At 36.1% G+C, this 23635-nt stretch overlaps 4 protein-coding genes across 6 annotated transcripts; 2 read left to right on the top strand and 2 right to left on the bottom strand.

The window, feature by feature from the left end:
* Positions 1-1389: 1389 nt before the first annotated feature.
* On the bottom strand, positions 1390-2795 carry LOC113730850 (oxygen-evolving enhancer protein 3-2, chloroplastic-like). Its single transcript, XM_027255805.2, has 3 exons — positions 2307-2795; positions 1654-1949; positions 1390-1551 (listed from the first exon to the last, which is right to left on the bottom strand). The coding sequence occupies exons 1-3, from the start codon at positions 2605-2607 to the stop codon at positions 1453-1455; spliced, it is 696 nt and encodes a 231-aa protein (XP_027111606.1). The 5' UTR covers positions 2608-2795; the 3' UTR covers positions 1390-1452.
* Positions 2796-4274: 1479 nt separating this feature from the next.
* Positions 4275-8222, top strand: LOC113730849 (thioredoxin-like protein CXXS1). 3 transcript variants are annotated; one of them, XM_072078849.1, is made up of 4 exons: positions 4275-5195; positions 5608-5730; positions 6498-6541; positions 7854-7960. In XM_072078849.1, exons 1-4 carry the CDS (start codon positions 5094-5096, stop codon positions 7876-7878), a joined length of 294 nt encoding a protein of 97 aa, XP_071934950.1. In that variant the 5' UTR covers positions 4275-5093; the 3' UTR covers positions 7879-7960. The 3 variants fall into 3 exon arrangements, with proteins under 3 accessions (XP_071934950.1, XP_071934951.1, XP_027111605.1); XM_072078850.1 differs by lacking the exon at positions 7854-7960 and adding an exon at positions 7279-7613; XM_027255804.2 differs by lacking the exon at positions 6498-6541 and having other exon boundaries at positions 4357-5195; positions 7854-8222.
* A 2500-nt stretch (positions 8223-10722) lies between these two features.
* LOC113730848 (transcription factor bHLH115) lies at positions 10723-14540 on the top strand. The gene is made up of 5 exons (XM_027255803.2): positions 10723-11038; positions 12527-12589; positions 13376-13453; positions 13642-13804; positions 13943-14540. Exons 1-5 carry the CDS (start codon positions 10899-10901, stop codon positions 14207-14209), a joined length of 711 nt encoding a protein of 236 aa, XP_027111604.1. The 5' UTR covers positions 10723-10898; the 3' UTR covers positions 14210-14540.
* An 820-nt stretch (positions 14541-15360) lies between these two features.
* On the bottom strand, positions 15361-18438 carry LOC113730847 (sulfite exporter TauE/SafE family protein 2-like). The gene is made up of 4 exons (XM_027255801.2): positions 17528-18438; positions 16654-16785; positions 16397-16546; positions 15361-16245 (listed from the first exon to the last, which is right to left on the bottom strand). Exons 1-4 carry the CDS (start codon positions 18329-18331, stop codon positions 15937-15939), a joined length of 1395 nt encoding a protein of 464 aa, XP_027111602.2. The 5' UTR covers positions 18332-18438; the 3' UTR covers positions 15361-15936.
* Positions 18439-23635: the final 5197 nt, after the last annotated feature.

Raw genomic sequence — 23635 nt, 5'->3', positions numbered from 1 at the left:
GAAATAGTAAAGCGTAGAAAAGCAATTAACAAATGTTGTGTAAGGTCAGTAATTTGTCATTCGGCTTCTTTCTTTTACCTGTGATAATTGGTTTCGTTGTTTGTTATTTTCTGCAACAAAGTAAGATGCATATTGCATAGTTTTAATAACTTTTGTGTAATTTATATGGCCCAACAGCATCTTTGTTTTGCATACTCAATCTCCCACGAGTAATATAAACATTACTTGTACAGGCTGAAATTGTTTCTACCTCTCTTTGTCCAGCTGACTTATCAATGTTATCATGCATCTGCTTCTAAAGAGGTGGTCAAGATTTGAAGTGTAGGAAAGTATCTAGATTTGCCTCTTTTTTTTTTTAACGCTTTTCTAGTATGATTATGAGATGGAAAACTTTTATCCTGAGGGTTATGTTCAAGTCTTGAATAGTTTGAGTCCTAGAAATTTGCTTCTTGATTCTCTTTGGCGTTAGCAATGAATTACTCGGCATATGGACGGAGAAAAGCTTGACTTCTAATGTCCCATGCTGGTTGTGAAGTCCTAGACAAATCTTGTCTGTAATTCTGCAAAATTCTGTAAAATGGTCCATAAACTGAGGGGATTTGTCGTGCTACTTTTGCGTTCTTAGGCACAATGCTCTATATTGCCTGTTCTGTCTTGGGCAAGTATCCCTCTGTGATGAATCAAGTTCAGAACTTTCTCATGCATGCAATTTCCAAGCAATTTAACGGAGTAAAATGTCAGACACCTTACTAATGGTTGAACTTTCTCTGTTCCAGAACATTCAATTTTGTGGCAAACATTTCCTGCTCTCTTTGTCCAGCTAACACAGCATGCGCAAAAACGTATGATTAAGATCTCAAAGCGTCAGGCTATTTCAAGATTTTACTGCTTCTTCTTGAGGCCTCACTACCATGAATATGACATGAAAAACATTTTCAATGTCAATTCATCGACTCGAGCTTATCTCTGTCTTTGGCTATCAAATTTCAAAATTCTCACAAGTTGTGAGGTGCCGCATTCTTGTTATGGTCACAGGGAAGAACTTTTGTACAATAAACATTTCTGCCCGTGAACAAATTTGTTATCTTATTCTCTTGCAGAGCCCAATATCTGTTCAGGATCCTATATTGGTTTCTGTTTACATTTGTGGTAATTGGCATCCTTGACTGAGTTAAAACAGAGTATTTATCCGATGATATTCAGTTTTAAAGGGCCACGATCCCTCATTCTCTTTGATTAGCTGGAGGTCCTGGACCTAAATCAACGTCTTGGACGAATTAATTACGGCAACTGCTACTTTACACCAGCCTAAGACTCAGGCTTGAGCACATAAAGTGAGTTTTGTGGCTCTCTATTTGCCTTTCCAGTTATGAAAGATTCCTTGAGAAATTAAATTTGAAAGTGTCATCTGATTTCTCAACAAAAGCTTACACCAAGGTACATTGATTTTGTTTAACCAAGTTTTGATAGAACATCATTTAAAGTAGATACAGTTGCTGCATAGTACTTCTCTGCTTCAGGAGTGCTCTTGATCTTCGCTGCATGATCCAACTGTTATGCCAAAAAATTGCACAGTTACATGGCTTCGGCCAATTAAAAAGTATGCAGTTCACAAAAACAAAGTTGGCATGAAGGAATATTTGGTCAACTTACATCGCTGATGGTCTGGAACAGCTTCCCGGTGAGATCTTTCAGCTGTTTCTTCTCATCTTTGGGTTTTGCTGAGATGACAGTGTTGAGATCATAGCGAAGTAATTCGGCCTTTAGACGAAGGTCATTTTGTACATAAGGCCAAGCCTTCTTGTCTATCAATCCCTTTACATTAATAATATCCTTGGCACTATCCTTCGCCCTCGCTGCTGCCCCAGCCGGTGACAGCGCCTGAATGAAGAAACGGTCCTTCAGTGGCAAATCAAGGTCTCTCGGAATGTCTGAGTTCAAAGTTCCGGCTGCCAAATGCACAAATTTTGACATAATGATTAGTAAAATCTCAATTGCAGACTAGCAATCTAACATTAGCTATCCAAAGAATCTGACTCTATGGTCAAACCTTGTGGCTCTATATATCTCAGATGATTTTTAATCAACAAAAACCAAATTCATTTCATAGATTGAAAGAGATATCTTGAGGTAAAATTTCGATAGGTTATGTGAAGTAGCTGACAGCAATGGAAGTGTGGAAATTCTTAGCTATCCAACATTGGATCACCTATTTTTAGGATAAATCAGCAAGAGCTCATGTGAAAACAACGTGGCCATGTTCTTACAAGGAAAGTCGTAGAAGATGGGAATGGAGAAGAACTTACGCAACCCGCCAGAGGGCGGTGGTGGTCCTCCAACCTTGATTGCCCTGGCTTCAGCAAGCGCTGCCTGAACAAAAGATCCTGAGGCAATCCCAGCTGCAACAAGCCCCAACATGGCTCGGCGGCTTGTTTCGGTCTCGCCTGATCCTTGCTGGGCTCTAACGCTGAATCCTGGTCTAGCCAAGGCAATTCTGGTGGTGCTGGATGTGCTCAAGCGGCCAGACCCGCTGAGCTGGAGGCTGCCATCCAGCACAGCTTGAGAGGATCCACGTAATCCTGCCATTGAAGCCATAGCTTGGGCCATTGCTTGTTTATTTCAGTTTGCAAGATTTCCAAAATTCTCAGGCAAAGTGATGGAAAGGCAATTTGCCGAATATAACTTTCGCAGCTGGATGATGATGTAGGAGTTTTGTTTTAATGTTTCTGTGATGGAGAGCGAATGCTCAAGAGCACCTTATCTGCCTTTGGATATGCCCTCGGCCAATGAATGTTCAAGTTTTTGACAAGTTGGATCAGGTTAGAATTGGTTCAATATCGTTTTGACACGTGGACTTACAAAGATTTCATATGTGCGTAGAAATGTCAAGGGATTTTTCATGAGCATCAGTTGTATGATCCATTTTGAAAGCAAATTGAAAACCAATGAAAAGTAATCATACTAACAAACAGGCTGTTTGGATTGTAAGTTATTTGGGATTATTTGGGATATTTTTACTGTAGCACTTTTTGTGATGTGATGTATGTGAGATAAAAAGATATTGGGAAGATAAAAAGGTGTATTGGAAATTGTAAAGATGATGTAAGCAAATAAAATTGGGGAAATATGAAGCAATCCAAACAAATCCGGCGGGAAAATTGGTGCTATTATTGGATGCGTTAGCTCCCAAAATGTCTATCTTAATTACCTAGTTTATGGTTACTTGTTATACGTTGTTAATGTGAAAATTTTTCAACAGAGCATGTTAACATTTTAGTAATACATAAACTCTTTATTAATCGTTGTTGGGTTAAGTGGCGAGAAACTTGATATCCCTTAAACAAGATCTCAAGTTCAAATATTGTGAATCGAAAAAACAACATTAAAAGAGTTGATCGACTTTGGATTAGTCGAGGCCCAATACGGTGACTAGTCACCAGATTAGCGTTAACACAAAAAAAAAAAAAAAAAAAAAAAGAAGACATAGAAACTATTCTAGTTCCAACCCAACAAAAAGAATATTAATAGAATATAAAAGTTCAGAAACATAATTAGCAAATTGAACTGCGAAAAATTTTAAAAATTTAAGAACACTGTTAAACAAACTCTTTTCTATATTGAGCTGAGAAAATTGAAATGCCTTTAACTTCCTCAAATTTCATATATAAGTATTGCATCTCAGCAGTTTGACAAAAACCATTAGCAGAATCCAAAGGTAAGTTTGTTTTGCCAAATTGCACGCATAGCTAAGAACAAGAGAAATTTTTAAGGCAAATGACCCAAATAGTCCTCCAACACTTTTATCGAACTACTTCTGGTCCTTCAATTTTAATTTAGGGCAATGTCATCCCTTATCCTTTTACTTGATCATTTTGCTCCTTTCACTTTAGTTTGGGATAATTTTGTCTCTTAACCTTAATTATCGAGCTAATTTAGGGCATAGCCCCAAATTAAAGTAGATGGATCAAATTGATTCGATAATAAAAATTAAAGGATGACATGATCTTAAATTAAAGTTGAAGAACCAAAAGTGATTTAATAAAGAATTGAAAGATTATTTGGGTCATTTCCCTAATTTTTGAAGAAGTAACTTGATTGTCATATCATTTCAATATGTCATATCATTTTTGAAAATTATTGAATGCGGGACAAGGACGGTCATTAGAACCACCATCCTTAAACAAAATGTCTCTTGGGCTTCAATAAGAGACGCTAGTCTTGCGACAAGAGCGGGAATAGAAGAAGAACAAAAAAATAAGAGAGAAAAAAACCACCAAGTGATGTCTGAAAAACTAAAATGTCTAGGCCAACAAACGAAGGGATTAATTTCGTGGAAATTTTTAATCTCATCAAATTTGGATATTTCTTATGCTCGCATTTTGTCCCTCTCTCTAATATTTCAACTGCACAAAAGTCTCTTTTTCTTTTTCTTTTTCTCACTCATATAGCAACTTTAAGGTGCAAGGGAAGGAAGCAGAGTGGAATTTTTGGATTGATGGGTTTTAGGACGATGATCTCAGCCCTTTTAATTTCAAATTCAGAATTGAATTTCATTCTCTAAGTCTGCCAATAAAATTTTAATTTGAGATTTGCCGTGTATCTTTAAAGGTGTTAATTTGTAGTTATATAGTGATTATACACCCATTTCACTTTTCAACTTCTCCTTGCAAATTCGAATTCGCCTTTGTCCGTCTGGAATAGAGTCCAAGAAAGAAAGATTTTAGAGACAGATGAGTGCCCTCATGATCTTGATTTCTTGAACTAGTATTTCCTAAATTGTGTGAACAAATCCACATAGGAGGATTTGCTTCAGGTCCTCGAAGAATCTTCAACCTGACCCGACAAATGTTAATCCAATCTACTAAAGAATGGGCAAATGCACTGTGGGCTGTGGGGACTACATAATTGCACAATGTATATCCACAAGTGGGGTCCGACACCGCAATTTAGCAGTGATTTGCTTTGTCATCTTCTGGAAAAAATTAGATGTGATCTTTCTTTAATGGTTTAATTACGTATAAACATGTTTCAACAGCTATGGTGATTTGATATTTCTAGCTAGCCAGGCCATCCAACTGCAAGAAGAAGAAGAAATGGAAGGGCAGGAGCATCAAAGTAAGTCAAGAGTTGTCAAGGTGGATTCGCTGGAGTCCTGGAATTTTCATGTTAATCAGGCAACAACTCGAGGCAATCCTGTATGTTGTGTTGTATCTGCTTAGCTCTTTGTACTTTAAGCTTGCATATGCCTTTAATTCTTCCGCCTGCTCACTGATTTATCTTCCTCTCTATTATTATACAAAACAAAGCATCTTATTTTCACTGTTTCTGATGTAATTGGAAAAGGGCTCTTAAGGAATAGTGTATGGGAACAACCGAGCATTTGTTTCAATTTTTCGGAATAAACCTTGAAAGATTAGTTCGTTTTTATCTCTATTTAAGCAATTCTTATATGAGGAGTCAGGCGTCCTGTTTTACCGAAATTACATGAAATCAGTGAAATCCTGGAAGTGTTTTTTAGCATTGAATTGCATTTTAATTTAATTTCCTCAATGAATTTAAGCTCTACAAATAAGTATTGATGGGTGGGGTGTTGTATTGTATGTACAGATTGTGGCACACTTTTCAGCTTCTTGGTGTATGCCATCAGTGGCAATGAATCCGTTCTTTGAGGAATTGGCTTCAGATTTTCAAGATGTTTCCTTTTTGTCCGTTGATGTGGATGAAGTCAAGGTAATACTCCACTTTGTTTCCTGCCATACAAGCACCCCCCAGAAAAACCCAACCACCCCGCCCCCCTTCGCCCCCTGGGGTTAGAGGTGATTTTCTGTTGGCATTTAATTTAAGTTTTAGTATGAACTCGGCTGACAAGTATGTAGAAGGATGTTGCATTGGTAGCAATTGTAAAGCCTGTGTGCTCCTTTCAATTTTGTACTGCATTAGTAGCTATGCATCTATGGTTTTTTTAGTTTAGCAGAAAGACTCAGGCAGTTCACTTTCATTTGCATTTGTCAAGTACAAAAATCACTAAACTGCACAAGGATGAACAGAATTAAGCTTGTTTGTTAAAATCTTAAGAAAATTAGTACTATGCTAGAAGAACCAAGGATGGATGCACCACCTGTTGTCTTGATGTACAACAAGCTTAATTATGCATGCTTTAGCTACTGAATTGTCATCTCGTCTAAGATCATGGATCAATTTAATTTCCACTTCAGTCAACCAAAGAAGGGTAATAGAGATTTTCAAATTGTATGCATATTCTTCCCCTTCCATAACTTTGTTATGCTCAAAAAGATCGAATCTGATTCCAGACATCTTTAATGTTAATTAAAACTTGCTAGTACTTGGGGAATAATGCAGGACACCGCTCAATACGTAGTGTAACCATTTCAGCTTTGCTGGCTTCTATCAGAAATAGTCTTTGTTTCATGATCCTTCCAATTGCGCTCTCTAAAAGAAATATCTTATGAATTTCATGCGTTTTTACATTTGTGCAGAATTCTCCAAACCAAAGAGTTGCCTGGATAAAAGCTGATAATACGTATGCAAATCAAATTTGTTTGTCTTTTGTCTTTGAGCAGATCTAAGTTCTAGTTTATCTGTACTCGATCAATAGACTGCAATTTAAGATTGTTAAATCTCCTCTATGTTTGGCAACACCTTAAATCCTCTTTGGTTATCATATGAACTGCTCTGGCAAGCTGCTCAGTATGACTCTCGTATTTCACCTGTCTCAAAGGTTTTTTTATCCTTTTCCTATGCTATTTTGGTGAAGATGCACTGGTAAATCCGTTTTAAGTTTTCTGTACTGTTGTCCACAAAATCATTAAGGTCTCCGGTGAAGTAATTTTTGTAGAACATGGAAATACCCAGAGCTTAACAGGAAGGTAAATACTTCCAGTCAAAATATTCAAAACTTAATTCAAGAAATTTTATCTACTACCATTGCAATAGTTGAAAGAATAATGGTATAATACAGCCTATGGCCTCTGACTACCATCAGCATTCTAAAGATCATATGAAGTACATTCCCTAGAGCATTTCAGTCATCTAAAGCACATGATAAGCTTGCATATAGAGTGTAATATAGTGGGACTTCATTATCTGTCATTTGACTCAACGAGACTGGTAGCCTTGAATCTTACTTTTTGTGACCGCACTAACGTCATCTGCTATGATTCTTGGCTTCCTATAGTTCAACTGTTCATCTCTGTAGTAGTTGCGGGTGGGAACTGTTCCATCATGAATACTTATGGTATATGTTTGTGATTGTTGTAGTTGTAGAATAGATAAATAGAAAGGAAGCCAGAAGCTAGACAGAGCATCCAGGGCTGGACTGCACAGTTGGAAGAAAATTGTGAGCTAGTGTTAGTACATTCTATTCAATAGGTAGTTCATGTTGTTTACAACAGAAGGCCATGATGAATGTGTTAGAATCTGCACAATATTTTGAAGCAATTTAAGATAGATAATGACATTCTTGGCAGATTTATTCTGCTTGCCTTGTGTGTTCTTGAGGTTTGGGATTCGACTAGCTTGTTTTCTTAGCATTTTTTTGTCTAATTACTGTTGTTTACTGGAGGCTAATCAGAGGCAATTCCTCATATGCAAAATAGCTATTAAATTTTCACATGACATCTTTACTGAGTCACTTGCTGCAAAGTTGGATAGCTGACTGTTATGGTTTATATATATCTTTACCATATCGTTTTGCAATTATGTATGATCTTATTGGAGTTAAGGCCTAGATTCACAACGACCATTTTCTTGTCTCAAGAAGATAGAAGGTAGAATTATAGATATGTGGTGATACTAAGAAATTTGTATTCCCTTTTCTTCTTTTGTTTACTTAGGAGGTTGCAACCAAGTATGAAGTAAAAGCCATGCCAACATTTCTCCTGATCAAGGAAGGAGCTTCCGTTGACAAACTGGTGGGTGCCAATCCTGATGAAATTCGGAAGAGGATAGAGAGTCTCGTTCAGTCGACTCCTGCTCCATTGGCATAAAGGAAATGTGCTTTTCTTTGTTTTCAGATTCTCGTTTGTTTGCAACTGTATGTTCTGCTGCTATTTCAGTTCCCATTGTATATAACTGTTTTGAGTAATGCTTGTGAATCAGAATATATAACTGGCCTGCAATGTGTTGTCTATTGATGATAAACCTGGAGTTGAATTTGTAGTTTACAGATTATATATATCACTCTTTTGATTTTGAAGCTGGTATATCATCAATCCTACTGTACCTTCGTATGTTGTTAGCAATACATCTTCATTCCTGGGAACTGGAAGCAACCAAAAGAAGAACTACATCTATCAAGCTGTTTTAAACGTACACTTCCCCTCTTAAATCTGTCTCGACAGTCTCAAACAATGCGAGAAAAACCAGGTTCATGTTAGCTGTTCTTTAGTCTGTGACAGAGCTTTTAGAGCATCAACTCACAAAAAGAGCTGTTCCTTTCCTTCAGAAGACTAGACTGCATCGCTTTCTGCTAATGTCATTTTTCAGCAGCCCATGATGTTGCCCCAGAGTTGATCATATACACGTGGTGAGGTTTCCCTTGTTTTAGAACTTTCCGAAAGTCGGATCAAACATCAACATCTTGAGGCATTGATCTGTCAACTTGTTATGTACAGATAATCTTGGGTGGCCTCTTCTAATGGCTACCAGCTATTTTGGTGATACAAGATATCGCATTATGAACAGGATCTGGATATTGGGAAGTGTGCTTATGGTTATTGATCATCCTGTGTGCAAAATCCTGTATGATATTTTGCATAGGATAGAAGCAGCCACGGTTCTCAAAGCTCTAGAGAAAAGGTGCATAATATAAGGGTGTGGCTTGAAATTACATTGATCATCAGTCCTTGGACCATAGTGGTCAGGAAAGAATTACACTGCATATATTCTCAATTGAATTGACTCAAAACCGAAAATAGTTCCCAAAAAGGAGAAACAGGGATCGGGGATAAAGAATTTTTTGTCTTTGGTTCTGTTTGCAATTCTGCATCAGCCGAATGTTTTCAATAGAAATCATTAAAGAGATGTAAAATAGATCAAACACTATTAATATGTGTAATCTCTATAAAACAATCTTGATTATTACTATATTACTATGAAAATGTCTTTCCTTCTTGGATTCTTTGTTTTCAACTGAGAGAAAAAAAAAAAAAACAGCTTTCTTGGGATCCAGTGCATCAATTTCATCTGGCATGCTTAGTCATCAATTTTACGAGCGTTTGGATGTCAAAATTTTTTCTAGAACTATTTCACTTGCTCGTTTATGCGTTTTTCAATAATTATTTTTAAATATCTTTTTATTTCACACACATCACGTAATTTACACGTATCTACTAAAATAGCATATGCAATTCATTATGCAAAGAAAAAAAGGACCACAAAATTGTAATGGAGGCCACCATATTCCATAAAATAATAATAATATAATGCTCTTGAGCACACCTTGGATGGCTATGTTTGAAGTCAAATATTGCCTTTAGTTTGTGTCGCATTTGTTCTTCTCTTTATTCTTATCCTTATTCACTTTTCAAGGAGTTCGATGTGTCTAGTGTACTTTGAGACACCTAGTCTAATTTTAGACCATGCATTCAACTTTTATAGTATTATACATTAATTTGTTGTACCTTTTCAAAGTTTACAAATTTTTATTTCTTTGATACGAATTTCCTATACTGCTATATATGATCTATAATTCCTTTCATATATCCAAACATTTTCCTTGAGGGATTTGGTAGATTCAACTGTCGAATCTTCGAAATTGGTTCACAATTTTCAATTAGAAAACCAAAAGTGAATGTAGTCGATTATGAAATTCTCTTGCGAGATTACGTAGTTAATTAAATCCTCAATATTTATTTGATGACCTTCTCTTGAACTCTTTTTTTTTTTTTTTTAAATAAGAGGTTTTGAATCCAAGATCTTCTACTTACAATCTCTCTCACATTACCACCTAATTCAACTCTCCCCGGATAAACTCAAATTTCTCAATTTTCAGTGGTGATTACTTATTACTAGTACTTAAAAAGGGTCATATTCAACAACTTCAGTTTTTTAAACATGAAACATTTTATGCATGTTCGCTGTTATATTGGCTATTCAGTTCATTATTTAACCGAAAGAATACCTGGGACAGTCTTAATCCATTGCAGGATGTTCATTTTCGTTCAACATTCATTTGTTTCCTAACTGAATGACTACAAAAAAAAAAAAGGGCAGTCCAAAAAAGAACTTGATATAGACATATTCTTCCTTGTTGCTGAGTTTCAGACTTGAACATCGTGAAAGAAACTGTTTTTGTAGCCCACAAAAACCCAATTATGAGCATAGGAAGAAAATTTTAGATAAAAATGACAAAGAAATATTTTTATTTCCGAAACTTTTACGATGTGATATACCATATTTGCGATATCTCATTAGTTTTTTTCTTCACACTCTTGTTCTGCAATGTGATTTACCACCACATTGTAGATTTTCCCTTTGATTTCGGTTGAATTCTTTAACTGAAATTTTTATTATTTTTATTATTAAAGAGGTTTTTTTTTTACAAGTTAAAGAGGTTCATATAACCCACTGCACCATTTTAACCCAAAAAGGATGAATAACCATGATGACCTTTCGACAAAAAAAAAATAAAAAATTCCATGTCACTTCTGTTTAGAATCACTTTTCCACAAAGATGACGTCATAACTAGCTCCCCACTAACCGTTGAGAGAGCCAACCATTTCCTCCCGCCACATAAAATTTTCTTCCCCTTCCTCATTCTCTTTCTCTATCTTTGTACTTTTCCTTTCCATTTTCTCTCTGAATTTCCTCTTCACTCTTGCACTCCCCAAAACAGCTCCACTAAAAAATTCCTTCCCAACAATACCCTTCGGAGAAAATGGCATCTCCGGAGGAAGACTCCAACTGGGTTTTCGATTTTGGATTGATTGAAGACATTCCGGTTCCTGGTGGTGACCTTCCTCCTCTTGATCCCGGTTTTCAAAATTGGTCCAACAATTCATTTTACAATCCAAACAGGTCCTCCATTTCCTTAACTTTTAGTATGTGAAATTTTTCTGTTTCCCTTCTCGACTCTTGCATTGCATTTATTGCGAAATTAGATGAAAATTCTTGATTATTTCACTTGGATGTGGATTTTATGGTATTTATTGGCCTGCGAATTTCTTAAGTGGTCTAGGCTTTTTTTTTTTTTTTTTGGTTTTCTATTGTTTCTTCCTTTGGTTTGGCCTTTTAATCTGAGCACTTGGGATGCTTAATTTTGCCAAATTTAGTAAAAAAAAAAAGGGAAAAGAGTTTCTTGAAATAATTTAGGAGCTTTTTCGACAAATAATTTTCAGAATAATGTTCGCTTCTGTTGCAATTTTGCTGATTGGGCTTCTTCACAATTTGTTTGCTTGTTTTGAGAAAAAGGAATTTGTTGCCTTTTGCTGCAGAAATTTACTTTATTAGAGAGCAAGGATCTCTTCAGATACAGTGTGGTGTGAAACGAATGCAATGTTCCTTGTTTGGAGGTTGGGCTAGCCTACTTAATAGCCCCCTTCCTATTTGCTTAACCAAAAGCGAGAAAAAAAAATAAAAAAAAAGGAAGAAGAAAAGAGGTATATGCATTGATGGACATTCAAGAGTTGAATAATATTCCTGTATCGATGCATGTGTTCCACCTAATATGAAGAAACAGTTTGAGAAAGTTAACACCTTTGGTGGCTTTACCGATAATTTAAATGCGAATATCTGCTCATCGCACATCCAGTGGCCTCAACGACAGACTAAACTGTGATCTGATTGCATTGCTTATGTTTTAAGAGTTACGTTGACGTGTTGATGATAGGAAGTTCACATGGTACAAACAATTTGGTGCTTGGCTTCATCTAGTTCCTGAATAGATTGAACATGATGTGCTAGAACGTTAGTCCCCTTAAATTCTGGCAAAAGTTGCACATTGCTTGATTCGTATCGGTTTCTGTTTGGGGTAGATGAAAGAAAACCAAAAGGAAAAAGACTCTTGCCTGCTTTTGTTGTGAGATAAACTTTCGCTGCTCTGTTCATGCAAGGAAGTGAAAATGAAAATTAACAGCTTCGGTGTTTGGGATAGGCAAGTTTATGGTTGAAAAAGTTGTGGTTTGTCAGAAAATCAGAATTTGCATTTGCAAATTGTTGACTATTAACTATTCGTCCCTGCCACTTTAACAAAAGTAGCATCATAGAAAGTATAAACGTCTATGCTCGCATTTGATGATTGCAGATAGGTACTTACTTCCATCTTTATCTGTCACAGGGAAGGACAATTTTGTTTGCCAAGTTGTGGGATCTTATTACTTGCTCAATAGGATTTCAATTTCCTGGAGAGCAACTCATGTTTTTAGCTGTCTCATTCTGTTGCTTGGGATATTATTTCTTTGATTCCTTTTGTTGTCTGTTCTATTAATCAACTTCCCGATTGATTTTAGTAAAAACCCTCTCTTTACTGTCCAATTAAAAACCTGTTTTATGATGATAACGTCACAGTGTGGAACTTGATGGTGCATTCCAAAGTTCACAGAGCAGGAAAGAAGCTTCCTCAAGAAAGAGGTGTGTACTTTCTTCAGAGTAATCAGCAAGCTCTTTCTTTTGTAACAATTAGGAAAAGTGTCAGATGGGTCAATGTACTTATGTGGAACATCTCTTTACTCTTAAAGGGGCCAGCATAATGGGTCTGCCGCAATAAACAGCCCCCTCCACCTCTTGGCATGCGGATAGCATACACAGTCTTAATCTGTTATACAGCATTACTAGATTTATATTTTTGAAAGAAAGTATTAAACCTCTTTTGCACAGTTAAGTTTTAGTGTATCTGTTATGTTATATGATTTTTTTTTAATGATGTTGAGAGGAGTAAGAATACCTATATCAGGAAGTAAGAATACCTGTATCAGGATGGAGATTGTAACTGGAAACTTGGTTTTTTCTTTAAACCCTCAGCCATTTCACCCTTGCCAATAGGATTTTGGTTGAATGTTAATTGTTTTAGCCTAAAAATCCTGGTAAGAATTGCAATTCAGCATTTTATTGGCAGAATGCTGTTCACATTTATTTCATAGAAGCTTTAAAAATTTTTTGGAATCAAACTAGGATTAAGTGTTTGGGCTCAAATTTTTTGATGACTAGTTAGTACATATATATCAGAATTTCATGCCAAAGTTTGATGCCTCTCTTTCTTGTACATTTATCTTGAATTTCTACATGTATGTGCCATAGCATTTCTGCCCAGTTGTCAGGAACTAATGCCACTCCCTTTGCCTTGTACTTCCTTCTCATCTACTTCTTATCTTCATCTTATTTCCATCTGACTCTTGAAGTTTGATGTAACTGTATTAGGGCAAGGTCTGGACCATGCAGTGCAACAGATTCCAAAGCATACAGGGAGAAAATGCGTAGGGATAAATTGAACGATAGGCAGACTCTCTCTCTCTCTCTCTCTCTCTATCTCTGTGTGTGTGTGCGCATCTGTGTATGTGTGTGTGTGTGTGTTTGCAACTCATCTATTTTAGAGTTTGTGAATGGGGTGCACATGAGATTACGCAATGTTGACTTTATTACACAAAGCGTGCATTTTGCAAAGTTGACTTTGTTTCTTTTCCAAGGTTCCAAGAATTAAGTTTTCTCCTGGATCCTGAAAGACCCCCAAAAGTGGATAAGTCTGCTATACTAGGCGATGCCACAAGGATGTTGATTCAGTTGAGAGATGAGGCCGAGAAGTTGAAGGAGTCATATGAGAGATTACAAGAGAAGGTTAATGAATTAAAGGTGTGTCAAATTTTTGTCATTCATTCCTGTAATTCAAATTCTTGTATGGAAGCAAGTTTCTATTTAGGCGTTCCGATAGTTCACCTTCACTGGGTAGATACATCCCTTCCTATTGATCCACAATAACTTATCATATAGGCTGAGAAAAATGAACTTCGTGATGAGAAGCAGAAGCAAAAGGCAGAAAAGGACAAACTTGAACACCAATTAAAAGCCTTAAGCTCTCAAACTGGCTTTTTATCCAACCCTTCTGCAATTCTAGCTCCATTTGTAGCTCCGCATCAAGTTTTCAGCAGCAAGATGACACCATTTGTTGGCTATCCTGGAACATCGATGTGGCATTTTATGCCACCTGCTGCAGTTGACACTTCGGAAGATCATGTCCTACGTCCACCAGTTGCTTAACTCATAATAGCTCAGCTCTGAGCTGTAAGTGATCAGAGAAAATATTCTCTTTCAAAATATAAATAGTTAGATTTTAATACTTTGGTTTCCAGTTTTGAAGCTAGACTAAGTTTGTATTGGTAAAACTTTTTTGAAATGGATGAGTTACTGGCGGCTTTCACAAAGGAGTAGAGTTTGCAAGAAACTCAAAGAATTCTAATGTTTTTATGGTTTAAGGATCATGCCATTGGCACGATGTCCATTAACCTACCTCTGTTTCTTACAGTTTTGAAACCTTTAGTCTTTCTATAGTTGTTAATGTGAAATAAACTATGATCTCCAATTTCTTTTACTATCATCACTCTTTCAACTGCTGCTAGAATTGTATTTTCTGAATGTTCGTAAGTGGAACTGGCATTTATCTTTTCCTTTTCTTGATAAGCTTGAGAGAGCTTTGTCGTTGATTTTTTTTTTTTTTTTGGCATTTTGAGTATAATAGTTATTACAATTTTACAATTGATATTGTTTAACATCCTCAACCTCCACTGAAATGATAGATGCATATTAAGTTAGACATGCATGCACTTGAAAACGGCTTATTCTATTATAGTGCTAGCTGCTAAAAAGCTAGAGCCCCTGCTCCAAAATTATCAGCTGTCAACTTCAATATAGAATTTTTGCACATTGTACCTGCTACAGATTCCTCCGATTAGTCATTGATTTTGAGCAATGATCGATAGTTTTTCTACAATGTATTCTGCTTCTTTTGCATGTGTAAACAGTTGGTGGGGAGAACTATTTGGAAAAAATTATGCATTTCAGGTTGCCTTGCAGTTTGGTTGCTTAAGTTCCCTCTAGTGATTGTACTTGAGTTTTCTACTTCTGTTTGATGCGTGGTGAAGGACAAACACTAGTACCTAATAAAAAGTGGGAATTCTTTGTTATAATCGCCAAGGATATCAACGTCTTATCTCTTAAAACTTTGGAAGCTATTATTCCCAGACCAGATCTTATCCAATAGCTCTTGCATAACTTTAGTTTGTATCCACATCTTATTGGAAATGCTTAGAGATGTTGACATATAGTCACGAATGGTCCACTATGTCAGAATCAGACATACAGGAATGAAGATGCTATTTTGCTTTTATGCAACTTTGACATGGATCTAATAATTGTTGGGAAAAAAAAAGGATCGAAGCATCCTTTGTCTCAATCAAATTGACAAAAAAAAATTCCACATCTAAAAGTTTATACCCACTAGATAAGTGAAGGATACAATGGTCGCATAGCCACACTTTTAACATTACAAAACAGGATTGAATCATACCATCCGTAGGGGATATTTCTGCAGGTTGGATGCAAAGAAACTTTTCTTGCTTCCTTTCATTCTTATTCACCTTTGTTGGTCGGTACTAGAAAACTGGTTACACCATTCTTTACTGCAACATAAACATTCTTAATGCCTTCAATTAGAGAGGATCAGACTGAAACTGATGCATCTTATCAGCTAATCTGGAACTGCACTTTCGTCTTGTTGTGATGTGTGCCAAAAATCACTCATCAACTGCATTTTATGTCTATAATGCAACTGCTTTCGATCTTGATGTTGCATTCATATGTAATTTTCTCGAGCTCGTTATTTATCTCTTCTGCAAAATCTAGAGCACGGTTTAGCGTTTATGGCCTTATTCTTCCTGGACCAGGTTATAAAGTTAGTAGGACCACTGATTCTCCTCTTTTCCCCCTTTTCAACAGGGCTTCTTGAATCCCATATATTTTCCAGTAATGTAGTCCCTCCAGACGTCAACAGCTCCAAAACTAGACATCAGAATAGTGCTCACAGCCATCACTATACCAACTGAAAACACAATGAGCGAGGCTCTTCCCTGCTTCGCTATAGCACCTTGTACAATAACCAGACCAATAATCGAGGCAATAAAACAAATTATTGCATATATGATGGCAGCGTAGACATGGTCCATTCCCAAGAGTAAATACTGAAAAGCTGACATTGTTGAGGAGAAGAATACCATGAATGAACAGGTAGCCGCCGTAACCTGTACCAGGAGCAAGGTTACACAGTTAAGCTAATTGATCCGGCACAATTACCCGTCAAGATTGGACAACTCTATAACGATGATTGCTGCTAACCAAAGACATGATAAAATTCTGAAATCTAAGATAAAGAGTATGTATCAAACAACTTACTTCAGGAGCTATGCCAACTTGCAGAAGAAGTGGACTTATCAGCATTCCGCCTCCAATTCCAAAAACACCACCCAACCCCCCTGCTAACAGCGCCATGATTGGGAACACGAACATGTTTGGCCCTTGATTTTTCGCGTCACTTCCTAATTCCTATACAAAGAAAAGGACCCTGTCAGTAGTCTTGCATGTTCAAGGAGAAAAGGATCAAAATCGGCATTAACTACAAAAAGAAGTACTAAAAGGAATTTTTCAAGCACCTGCTGCTGAAACTGATTTGTGTTGCTTTTTCTGCTATACAAAATCCATAAAGTGAAGATTATGCAAAGAGGAATTTGGGTCGATGAGATGATCCAGTATCCCACTCCACAAGTCTGCATAACTATAATTCCCTGCATAGAGTTCATATAGTTAGTGCATTTTTCCTTTTCAGAAAAAGCCACTGGCTAATGTACTCTTTTAGGATCAATACATTAGTCTGATCGTTAATTACACTTTCGTCCACCGTCTGGTTTTCATCGACTGGATAGTCAATTTTCTAGTGCCAGCCCAGTTCGCCCATTGGTTCTGACAAATTTAGCTGAAAGTCACAAGCTTGTTAAATCTTTACCTGACGAAGGTTTCTGAACAAAACAGAAATACAAGAAGAAGTTGAGCAAACCCCCCATTTCCCAGTTTGCTCATTGTGCATATTAATTTGTCTCTTTTCCAATTTTATTTTGTTTCTCTATCTTTCCACCAATAATCTGTCTGTCATAACTTGAGTTACTTTCTTGCTCAAAATTAAGGTAGCACGTAGTCTTTATTTCCTATCCCTACGTGGAATTAATTCAGGACTGCCTGGGTAATTGGTTCACTGAACCAGCTAATGTGTTTCAAGAAAAAAAAAAAAGAGGAGGAAAAAGCTAACTTGAGGAGTGACATCTACTACTAGATTCTACTACCGGGAGTATATCCCGTACGATCACATTTCCTATATTTATACTTCTGAACAATTCTTCCCTGTTGTCTTAATTTCCCCTTTTTATTACATTGGGGCAGAAAAGAAAACACGGACACTAACTAGCTATAGATATATCCGGTACTATCTAAATATTAAAAGGAATTGAAAAAGGAAGTCCACCGACCACACACCTGTCCATAGCGATTCCCCCGAAGAAGATAGAGAACAAAGAAGCAAAACCATATCGCGACCAACATCCCCAGCTTCTGCCATGGTATGTCGAATTTTAAACTTGTTTCTTTCTGCAATAAAGGCTCTTCCGAGCTCTGAACAGTCTCTCCACTTTTCCCATCAATTAACATCCCGCTTTCCAATTTTTGGCATCTATTTTTGCTCATCCACTCTGATTCCAATTTCCAATACGATATTCCTGATTTGAATGTCTTGAATGTGGACCAAGCAAGAAAACAAGCAAACATGATTGTAATGAGCCATTCAGGGAGCATAAGATTACAGATCACTCCAATACTGACTCCCAGGAGCATGCATGGCTCGGATAAAAGTGCTATATCGTAATCAATCAATGTCTTACCGCCATTTTTCTTTCCTTTGATGATCATATTGCACGCAACATTAGCAATTGACCCTCCTGTGACCATAAATGCTGAAAAGCTTGTGGCTGTTTTGAGGTCTAATCCAGCAACTATAGACAGAATTGGTATGAATAGCCCACCACCTCCTATCCCGCCAGCACTTGATATGGATGCTGCTACAAAGCATAAAGCTCCTGATATCATCACGGAAACTGTAGGCTTCAATTTGGAATCTTGGGATTGCAGTTGCATCTGCTGATTAGCCCTCCATTCAAGAGCTGTATTCAAGAATTGATCAAGTTTTTCTAAAATGGGCTGTGTTTCTTTTGCATGGCCTGATTTGAATGTTGTCAGGATGATAAATAGAAAAACCATCCATTTCAAATTTCTTTGCACTTGCATTTTTTATTGCAGTTCTTTCTGGGATATTGAGTTTGTGTTTCTCTGAGTAATGGATCGGTGGCATATGTGGTAGGAGTATTAGAGATGGAGGAAGAGAGGATGGGTTGCACGGCATTTTTATAAGGCAAAAGCACAAAAAGGCCAAAGCACAAATGGATGGGACAAAATTGGGTATGCAAGAAAAGGTGCAACCAGCTTAATATTATAGTCATCAGCCAATTGAAAGCCAACCTGTTTATTGACTCGAAGATTAGTGGGTCAAAAATTTAAATAATTATCGTAATTATGAAAAAAGGAATGATAAATAAAAAAAAGGCAAACAAAAAAAAGAAAATTATGTTAAGCAGCGCAACTATCACGAAGAAATATCACTGAGAGGAAATGGAGAATTTTTTTGATTTGAAAGCCCTGCAAAAAGAAAAACAAAAGAAAGACACTTACCTTTTTTCTTTTTCTTTTTCTAAATTTTGATGAAATCTAGGTGAGTTTCATTTGGTTTTAAGCATGGATTTGGCTAATCGATACCCTGGAGGCATCTATTAGAAGAGGTTTGTTAAATTTTAATAAAATTAAAGTTAATTTGAAAAAGTGTTTAAATACAAAAGATGTAACAATTATAAACGTGTATGCTCACATAATAAATTACTATGTTGTGTGTAATTTAGATGCAAATCCCTCTTTCACTTCTTTAATTTTTTTAAATCCCACCCATTTTTTACTAAAAAAATTAAAACATATATGTATAATTTAGGCGGATTGACGAGTGCTCTCAAAAAACCCATTAGAAAAATCTTTCAGTTAATGCACTACTTTGCAAAAAATTTTAAAAAAAATTAAAGTTTGAAGTACTTCAATACAAAATTGATAGATTATGGTGCAAGGTGGTAATCTTAAATAGTTAATGACTTGATGTTCAGATATTTTTGTAACTCTGTGAAAGTATTTGAACTAATCTACAATATCGACAAAAAAAAATAATAAAAACCAGTCAGATGATTGATTTCTCAAATTGCAAAATTTGGTCGTTCAATAGCGAAAGGGCAGCAAGAACAAACATGGACACCTAGATACGGACAAGCACGCACCTAAAGAAAAATGAAGATTTGTTTTTCCTTCCAAGAAGTCGCCAGCATTTTTTTATTTAAAAAGCTTTTCACACTTTTTCAATCACATTTCACTCTCAATCGTGAGATACAAAATTCGAACGCTGATAAGGATAAAATGTATTGTTATTATTTTTACACTGCAATCTTAGTCATTACTCAAATGCAAACTGGTCTGAACTGAAACTCTTGATCCCCTTCAACATTTGTCTGAAGTATTAAGGGTTACCAACAGGATCTGCTTTCTGTTTGAAATGTTTCACAATCTCCTTTACATCTATTGCAATTTATATTATGAACTTATCATGAATGCATTAAAAGTACTTCGCCTGTAGGTTTAATGTGTTCGCAAAAGTACAACTTTCTCATCCCAAAAACAATAACGAAAAAAAAAATTAAAAATATTTGATGAATCCAAGCTTTAAGAATGTTCTTGCATTTTTGTTAAGCTACTATGTACACACAGATTTGGGGCAGGAACAATTGCAAGAAGCAACCGTTCTGAAAGGTTGATGGCTAAGATTTGATTAAAAAAAATGTGAGATTCAAATTTCATCTTGTACATCGTTTTTCATACAATGCATGTGACCCACAAAATTTTATTCTATAGTTACGCATTGTGCAAAATAAATTACATTGTATGCAAATTGAGTTACAACTTGTGCAAAACGCACAAAATCGATTCAGACGGTTTTTCTATTGACTGTTGTTGCCCCAAATTCATGTACCCACACCTACAATGTATTTTTGTCTACCATACATGTTTGTCTTTCTGCTCAAAAAAGCATTGCAAATGTATGCAAAAAATTAAAGAGGGTCAAGGAATATCATTAGCATTCTCTAAAACAGACGTTTTAGAATACGTGACAAGAAGAACAAAGGAGAAATTTAAGATTAATTTAGGCATGCGCAGGGGATTAATGCCATAGACTTCATATTGTTGAAGAACAGGCAAATGATATTTGCACTTCAGACAATGTTACAGATACTCTACTTTTCTTTTTTACTTAATGAAATAAAACAAAAACCCATTAAACATTCTAAAAGACAAATTGCCCCTCTGTGTATTGGCCAATAACTTCTGTCTCTTCAATTCACTTAGATTTTCATACTCTTAAATTAGTCTTAAATTATTGTATAACTAATAATAAAGAAAGTTCTTGGTAAGGATGATTTTAAAAATGTCGTGTTTATATAAGTTCTTGAATAAAGGAATAGATTTTGTGGTATGGAGTTTGTACTATTTTTGAGTTTGTTTATTATTTTTAGGTGAATTTTACGACTTTAAACATTGTTAAATTTTTTTTTTTTAAAAAAAAAGAGTTAAAAAAAATTAAGATTTTATAGTCAACCCTGTAAAGATCTCAATAAAAGTAATGCAAAATGATCATTAAAATTAGGCCTTGAGGTTAATTTTGGCATTTAAATTATTAGAAAATCTAGATTATGGATGTAATGTCATTTTTAACGGTAATAAACAATGGTCAAGTGCCTGAAGGTTCTTACAGCGTGCCGGTGAATAGTGATTCAACACTTTGAGCAAACCGGCTAGTCTTACGTTAGCAGCATTATTAAACATTATCTTGATTATGCTACATTTCGACTGGCGTAATGGATTCCTGCTGTCTCCACATCGACAGAAAACGAGTTAATCATTTTAATCATGGAAGACACATTGAACAACTTTTCTGGGGCTCAGTTTAAATCCTGAGCCATAGGCTTTAGAACTTGTACATTGCAAAAGCTATAAATAGATGTTTACAGTGTTAATTGTTCGTTCTGCGAACCAAATCCAATTAAAAATGTGCAAAAAGGAACGTTTGGTAAGATTTGATATTCCAAGTGGGAGACTGATTGTCACAACAATTACACGTTTGATTTCTTATGATGTTTACAGCGTTAATTATTGTCCTGTGAACCAAATCCAATTAAAAATGTGTAAAAAGCTCGCTTGGTAAGATTTGATGTTCCAAGTGGGAGACTGATTGTCAGAACAATTACATGTTCGATTTCTTATGGTGCTAAACTAAAACCTGTTTGATAATCAAATTCAATATTTAAATTTAATGGGATCAGATTTTAACATGTTCAGATACGCTCGATAATTAATTGTGAAATGTTTAAATTAATTAATTGATACTAAATTTTTTAAACAAAACTCGTTTCACAAAATAAATGATAAGTTATTCACTTACCACTTAATATGATATACATTCAAATATAATATTTTACACTTCATATTTCAATATTTAGACCTCAGTTTGATAATATTAAATGCATCCCAAGTGTTTAGAGCTGCTGGTTCGCAGCTGAACTAGCTCAATTTGTTTAAGATTAAGAATAGAGGTGGAGCTACAGGTGGTGCCAACAGGGTAGCCGCCCTAAGTTTTGGCTAGTCCCCCTTCAATCTCTTAGAAACTTTGATAGTTTTAAGTTATAGCTACTCATAGCCTCTTGGGTTGGTTCGGATGGTTTCGGAGTAGCTTAATTAGGTTTCGAAATCGTATGTTCGAGTCACTTCTCTATCCCTTGTACCTCCTTAGGGCGCGGAGTGCATAGACATAGAGAGATTAGTCTGACAAAATTGAGATATTTTCTGCGTTGAAAAAAAAAAAAGAAAAAAAAAAGTTATAGCTACTCATGGAGATGGAGTTTTTTTTTTTTTTTTTGCTTTTTTGCCTCTCTTTCCTTTCTCACATGCTTGCCACTCCCGAGTCCCGACTGCTAGACTCACAAATCAAACCCCGAATTTGAAAGTTAAAAAAATTCTAAAACCTCTCTCTTCACCACCGGATCAACTCCAATGGTTAATATGGAGGAAGATTATTAGTTCAAATAAATTGTAATGCAAAATGATATAAAATGTCACCTAAACGACAGACTACTGAATCAAACGGAAAAAATTATAGCATACACGAGTTTTAATAGGGTTATGCTTGTGTAGATGATGAGTTCTCCGAAATCTCCCAAAGAGAGAGAGAGGCGATGTCATCTCATGACCTGCCATAAACTCCTGAGGACATCTGGTCTCCCTAATGGCAAAGTGCAAATGTCAAATTGACTTGATGGGAGAAATGACTCCGCAGCAATAATAACAGGTAACAGCATTACAAAATGAGTCCGCACAGGACACAGCAATGCTAACAGGTAACAGCACACAGCGACTAGGGCAATTACGTGTCTTCAACCAGTTGGGCACTGAACCATGCAAAAACAGAGTGGGGATGATGAACCAATAATGTTACCCAGCTTGAATTTCTTGATGATAAGTGAATACAGCCATTAGGGCAATTACGTGCCTTCAGCCAGTTGGGCCACTGAATCATGCAAAAACCGAAGATGATGTACTAATTATTACTAGCTTGAATTTCCAGATGATAACGATAAGTGATAACATCTCATTATGCATTACCATGAAAATCCATCAAAGCATGAAAATTAAACAGGCCTAACTTACAATAATTTTCTTTGCTTTTTGCTGTCTCTCAATATACTGTCCATTTTCAATATGGGTTCAGCCAATGAATGTTCGAGTAAATGGTTTAAGCAGTCCATTGACTTTTCGAGGTGATCAACCTGTTATTTTACCTATAACTAGTTTTTTTTCCCTAACACTACTGTTCAACTCCTCTGATTTTGTTCCTGCTCGCTTATTGGGAGCCAGTGCAAGCGTACAAAGTCATGTTGCACTAAAAGAAATTGATTATTTGGGATGTAGGCAACATTGCAAGAAAAAGCCTTCAAATTTATCCCAATCACATGCACATTCTCCCCGCCGTCTCGATTGTGCTTGCATTATTGCTTAGGGGTGCAGCTGAAAATTGAAGGCTGCTTCCTTTCGATAGAGCTTTAGATGATCATCAGTCCAAGGTCCACACTGTTAATGGAGACTAATCGATTTCATCTTAAACAGCCCGAAGGGAACTTGGGGATTGTAGCTATACTTTCAGATGCTAATAATATGCTTTGTGAAAAGCAAACATCTCTCAGACATATATGAGGTATTTGAGAACAAATAAGAAATAACTTTATCATGGCCTGGCACATAACTCTGCTTGTGTTTGCTTCAGATTGTTCAACTGAAAAGTCCTGCCTTTCCAAAATCTACAATTTTGGGGATCATATGTATATCCGGAAATACATAAGTTGATTTCTGATCGCTCGAACAATCGTACTGAGAATTTTGGTGAATATACAGTAG

The sequence above is a fragment of the Coffea arabica genome, chromosome 2e (assembly GCF_036785885.1).
Source record: "Coffea arabica cultivar ET-39 chromosome 2e, Coffea Arabica ET-39 HiFi, whole genome shotgun sequence".
Taxonomy (NCBI): Eukaryota; Viridiplantae; Streptophyta; class Magnoliopsida; order Gentianales; family Rubiaceae; genus Coffea; species Coffea arabica.
Note: the sequence above shows the minus strand (reverse complement) of the source record. Positions and strands in the feature narration are given on the sequence as shown.

Coding starts and splice junctions, on each gene's coding strand:
- LOC113730850 (XM_027255805.2), bottom strand. CDS start 2,607: ATGGCCCAAGCTATGGCTTCAATGGCAGGATTACGTGGATCCTCTCAA. Junction 1,950..2,306: donor ACCGCCCTCTGGCGGGTTGC/GTAAGTTCTTCT, acceptor TGCATTTGGCAG/CCGGAACTTTGAACTCAGAC. Junction 1,552..1,653: donor TGTTCCAGACCATCAGCGAT/GTAAGTTGACCA, acceptor TTGGCATAACAG/TTGGATCATGCAGCGAAGAT.
- LOC113730849 (XM_027255804.2), top strand. CDS start 5,094: ATGGAAGGGCAGGAGCATCAAAGTAAGTCAAGAGTTGTCAAGGTGGAT. Junction 5,196..5,607: donor CAACAACTCGAGGCAATCCT/GTATGTTGTGTT, acceptor TTGTATGTACAG/ATTGTGGCACACTTTTCAGC. Junction 5,731..7,853: donor TTGATGTGGATGAAGTCAAG/GTAATACTCCAC, acceptor TTGTTTACTTAG/GAGGTTGCAACCAAGTATGA.
- LOC113730848 (XM_027255803.2), top strand. CDS start 10,899: ATGGCATCTCCGGAGGAAGACTCCAACTGGGTTTTCGATTTTGGATTG. Junction 13,454..13,641: donor AGGGATAAATTGAACGATAG/GCAGACTCTCTC, acceptor TTCTTTTCCAAG/GTTCCAAGAATTAAGTTTTC. Junction 13,805..13,942: donor AGAAGGTTAATGAATTAAAG/GTGTGTCAAATT, acceptor CTTATCATATAG/GCTGAGAAAAATGAACTTCG.
- LOC113730847 (XM_027255801.2), bottom strand. CDS start 18,331: ATGCAAGTGCAAAGAAATTTGAAATGGATGGTTTTTCTATTTATCATC. Junction 16,786..17,527: donor GGGGGAATCGCTATGGACAG/GTGTGTGGTCGG, acceptor AACTCTATGCAG/GGAATTATAGTTATGCAGAC. Junction 16,547..16,653: donor CAAATCAGTTTCAGCAGCAG/GTGCTTGAAAAA, acceptor TTCTTTGTATAG/GAATTAGGAAGTGACGCGAA.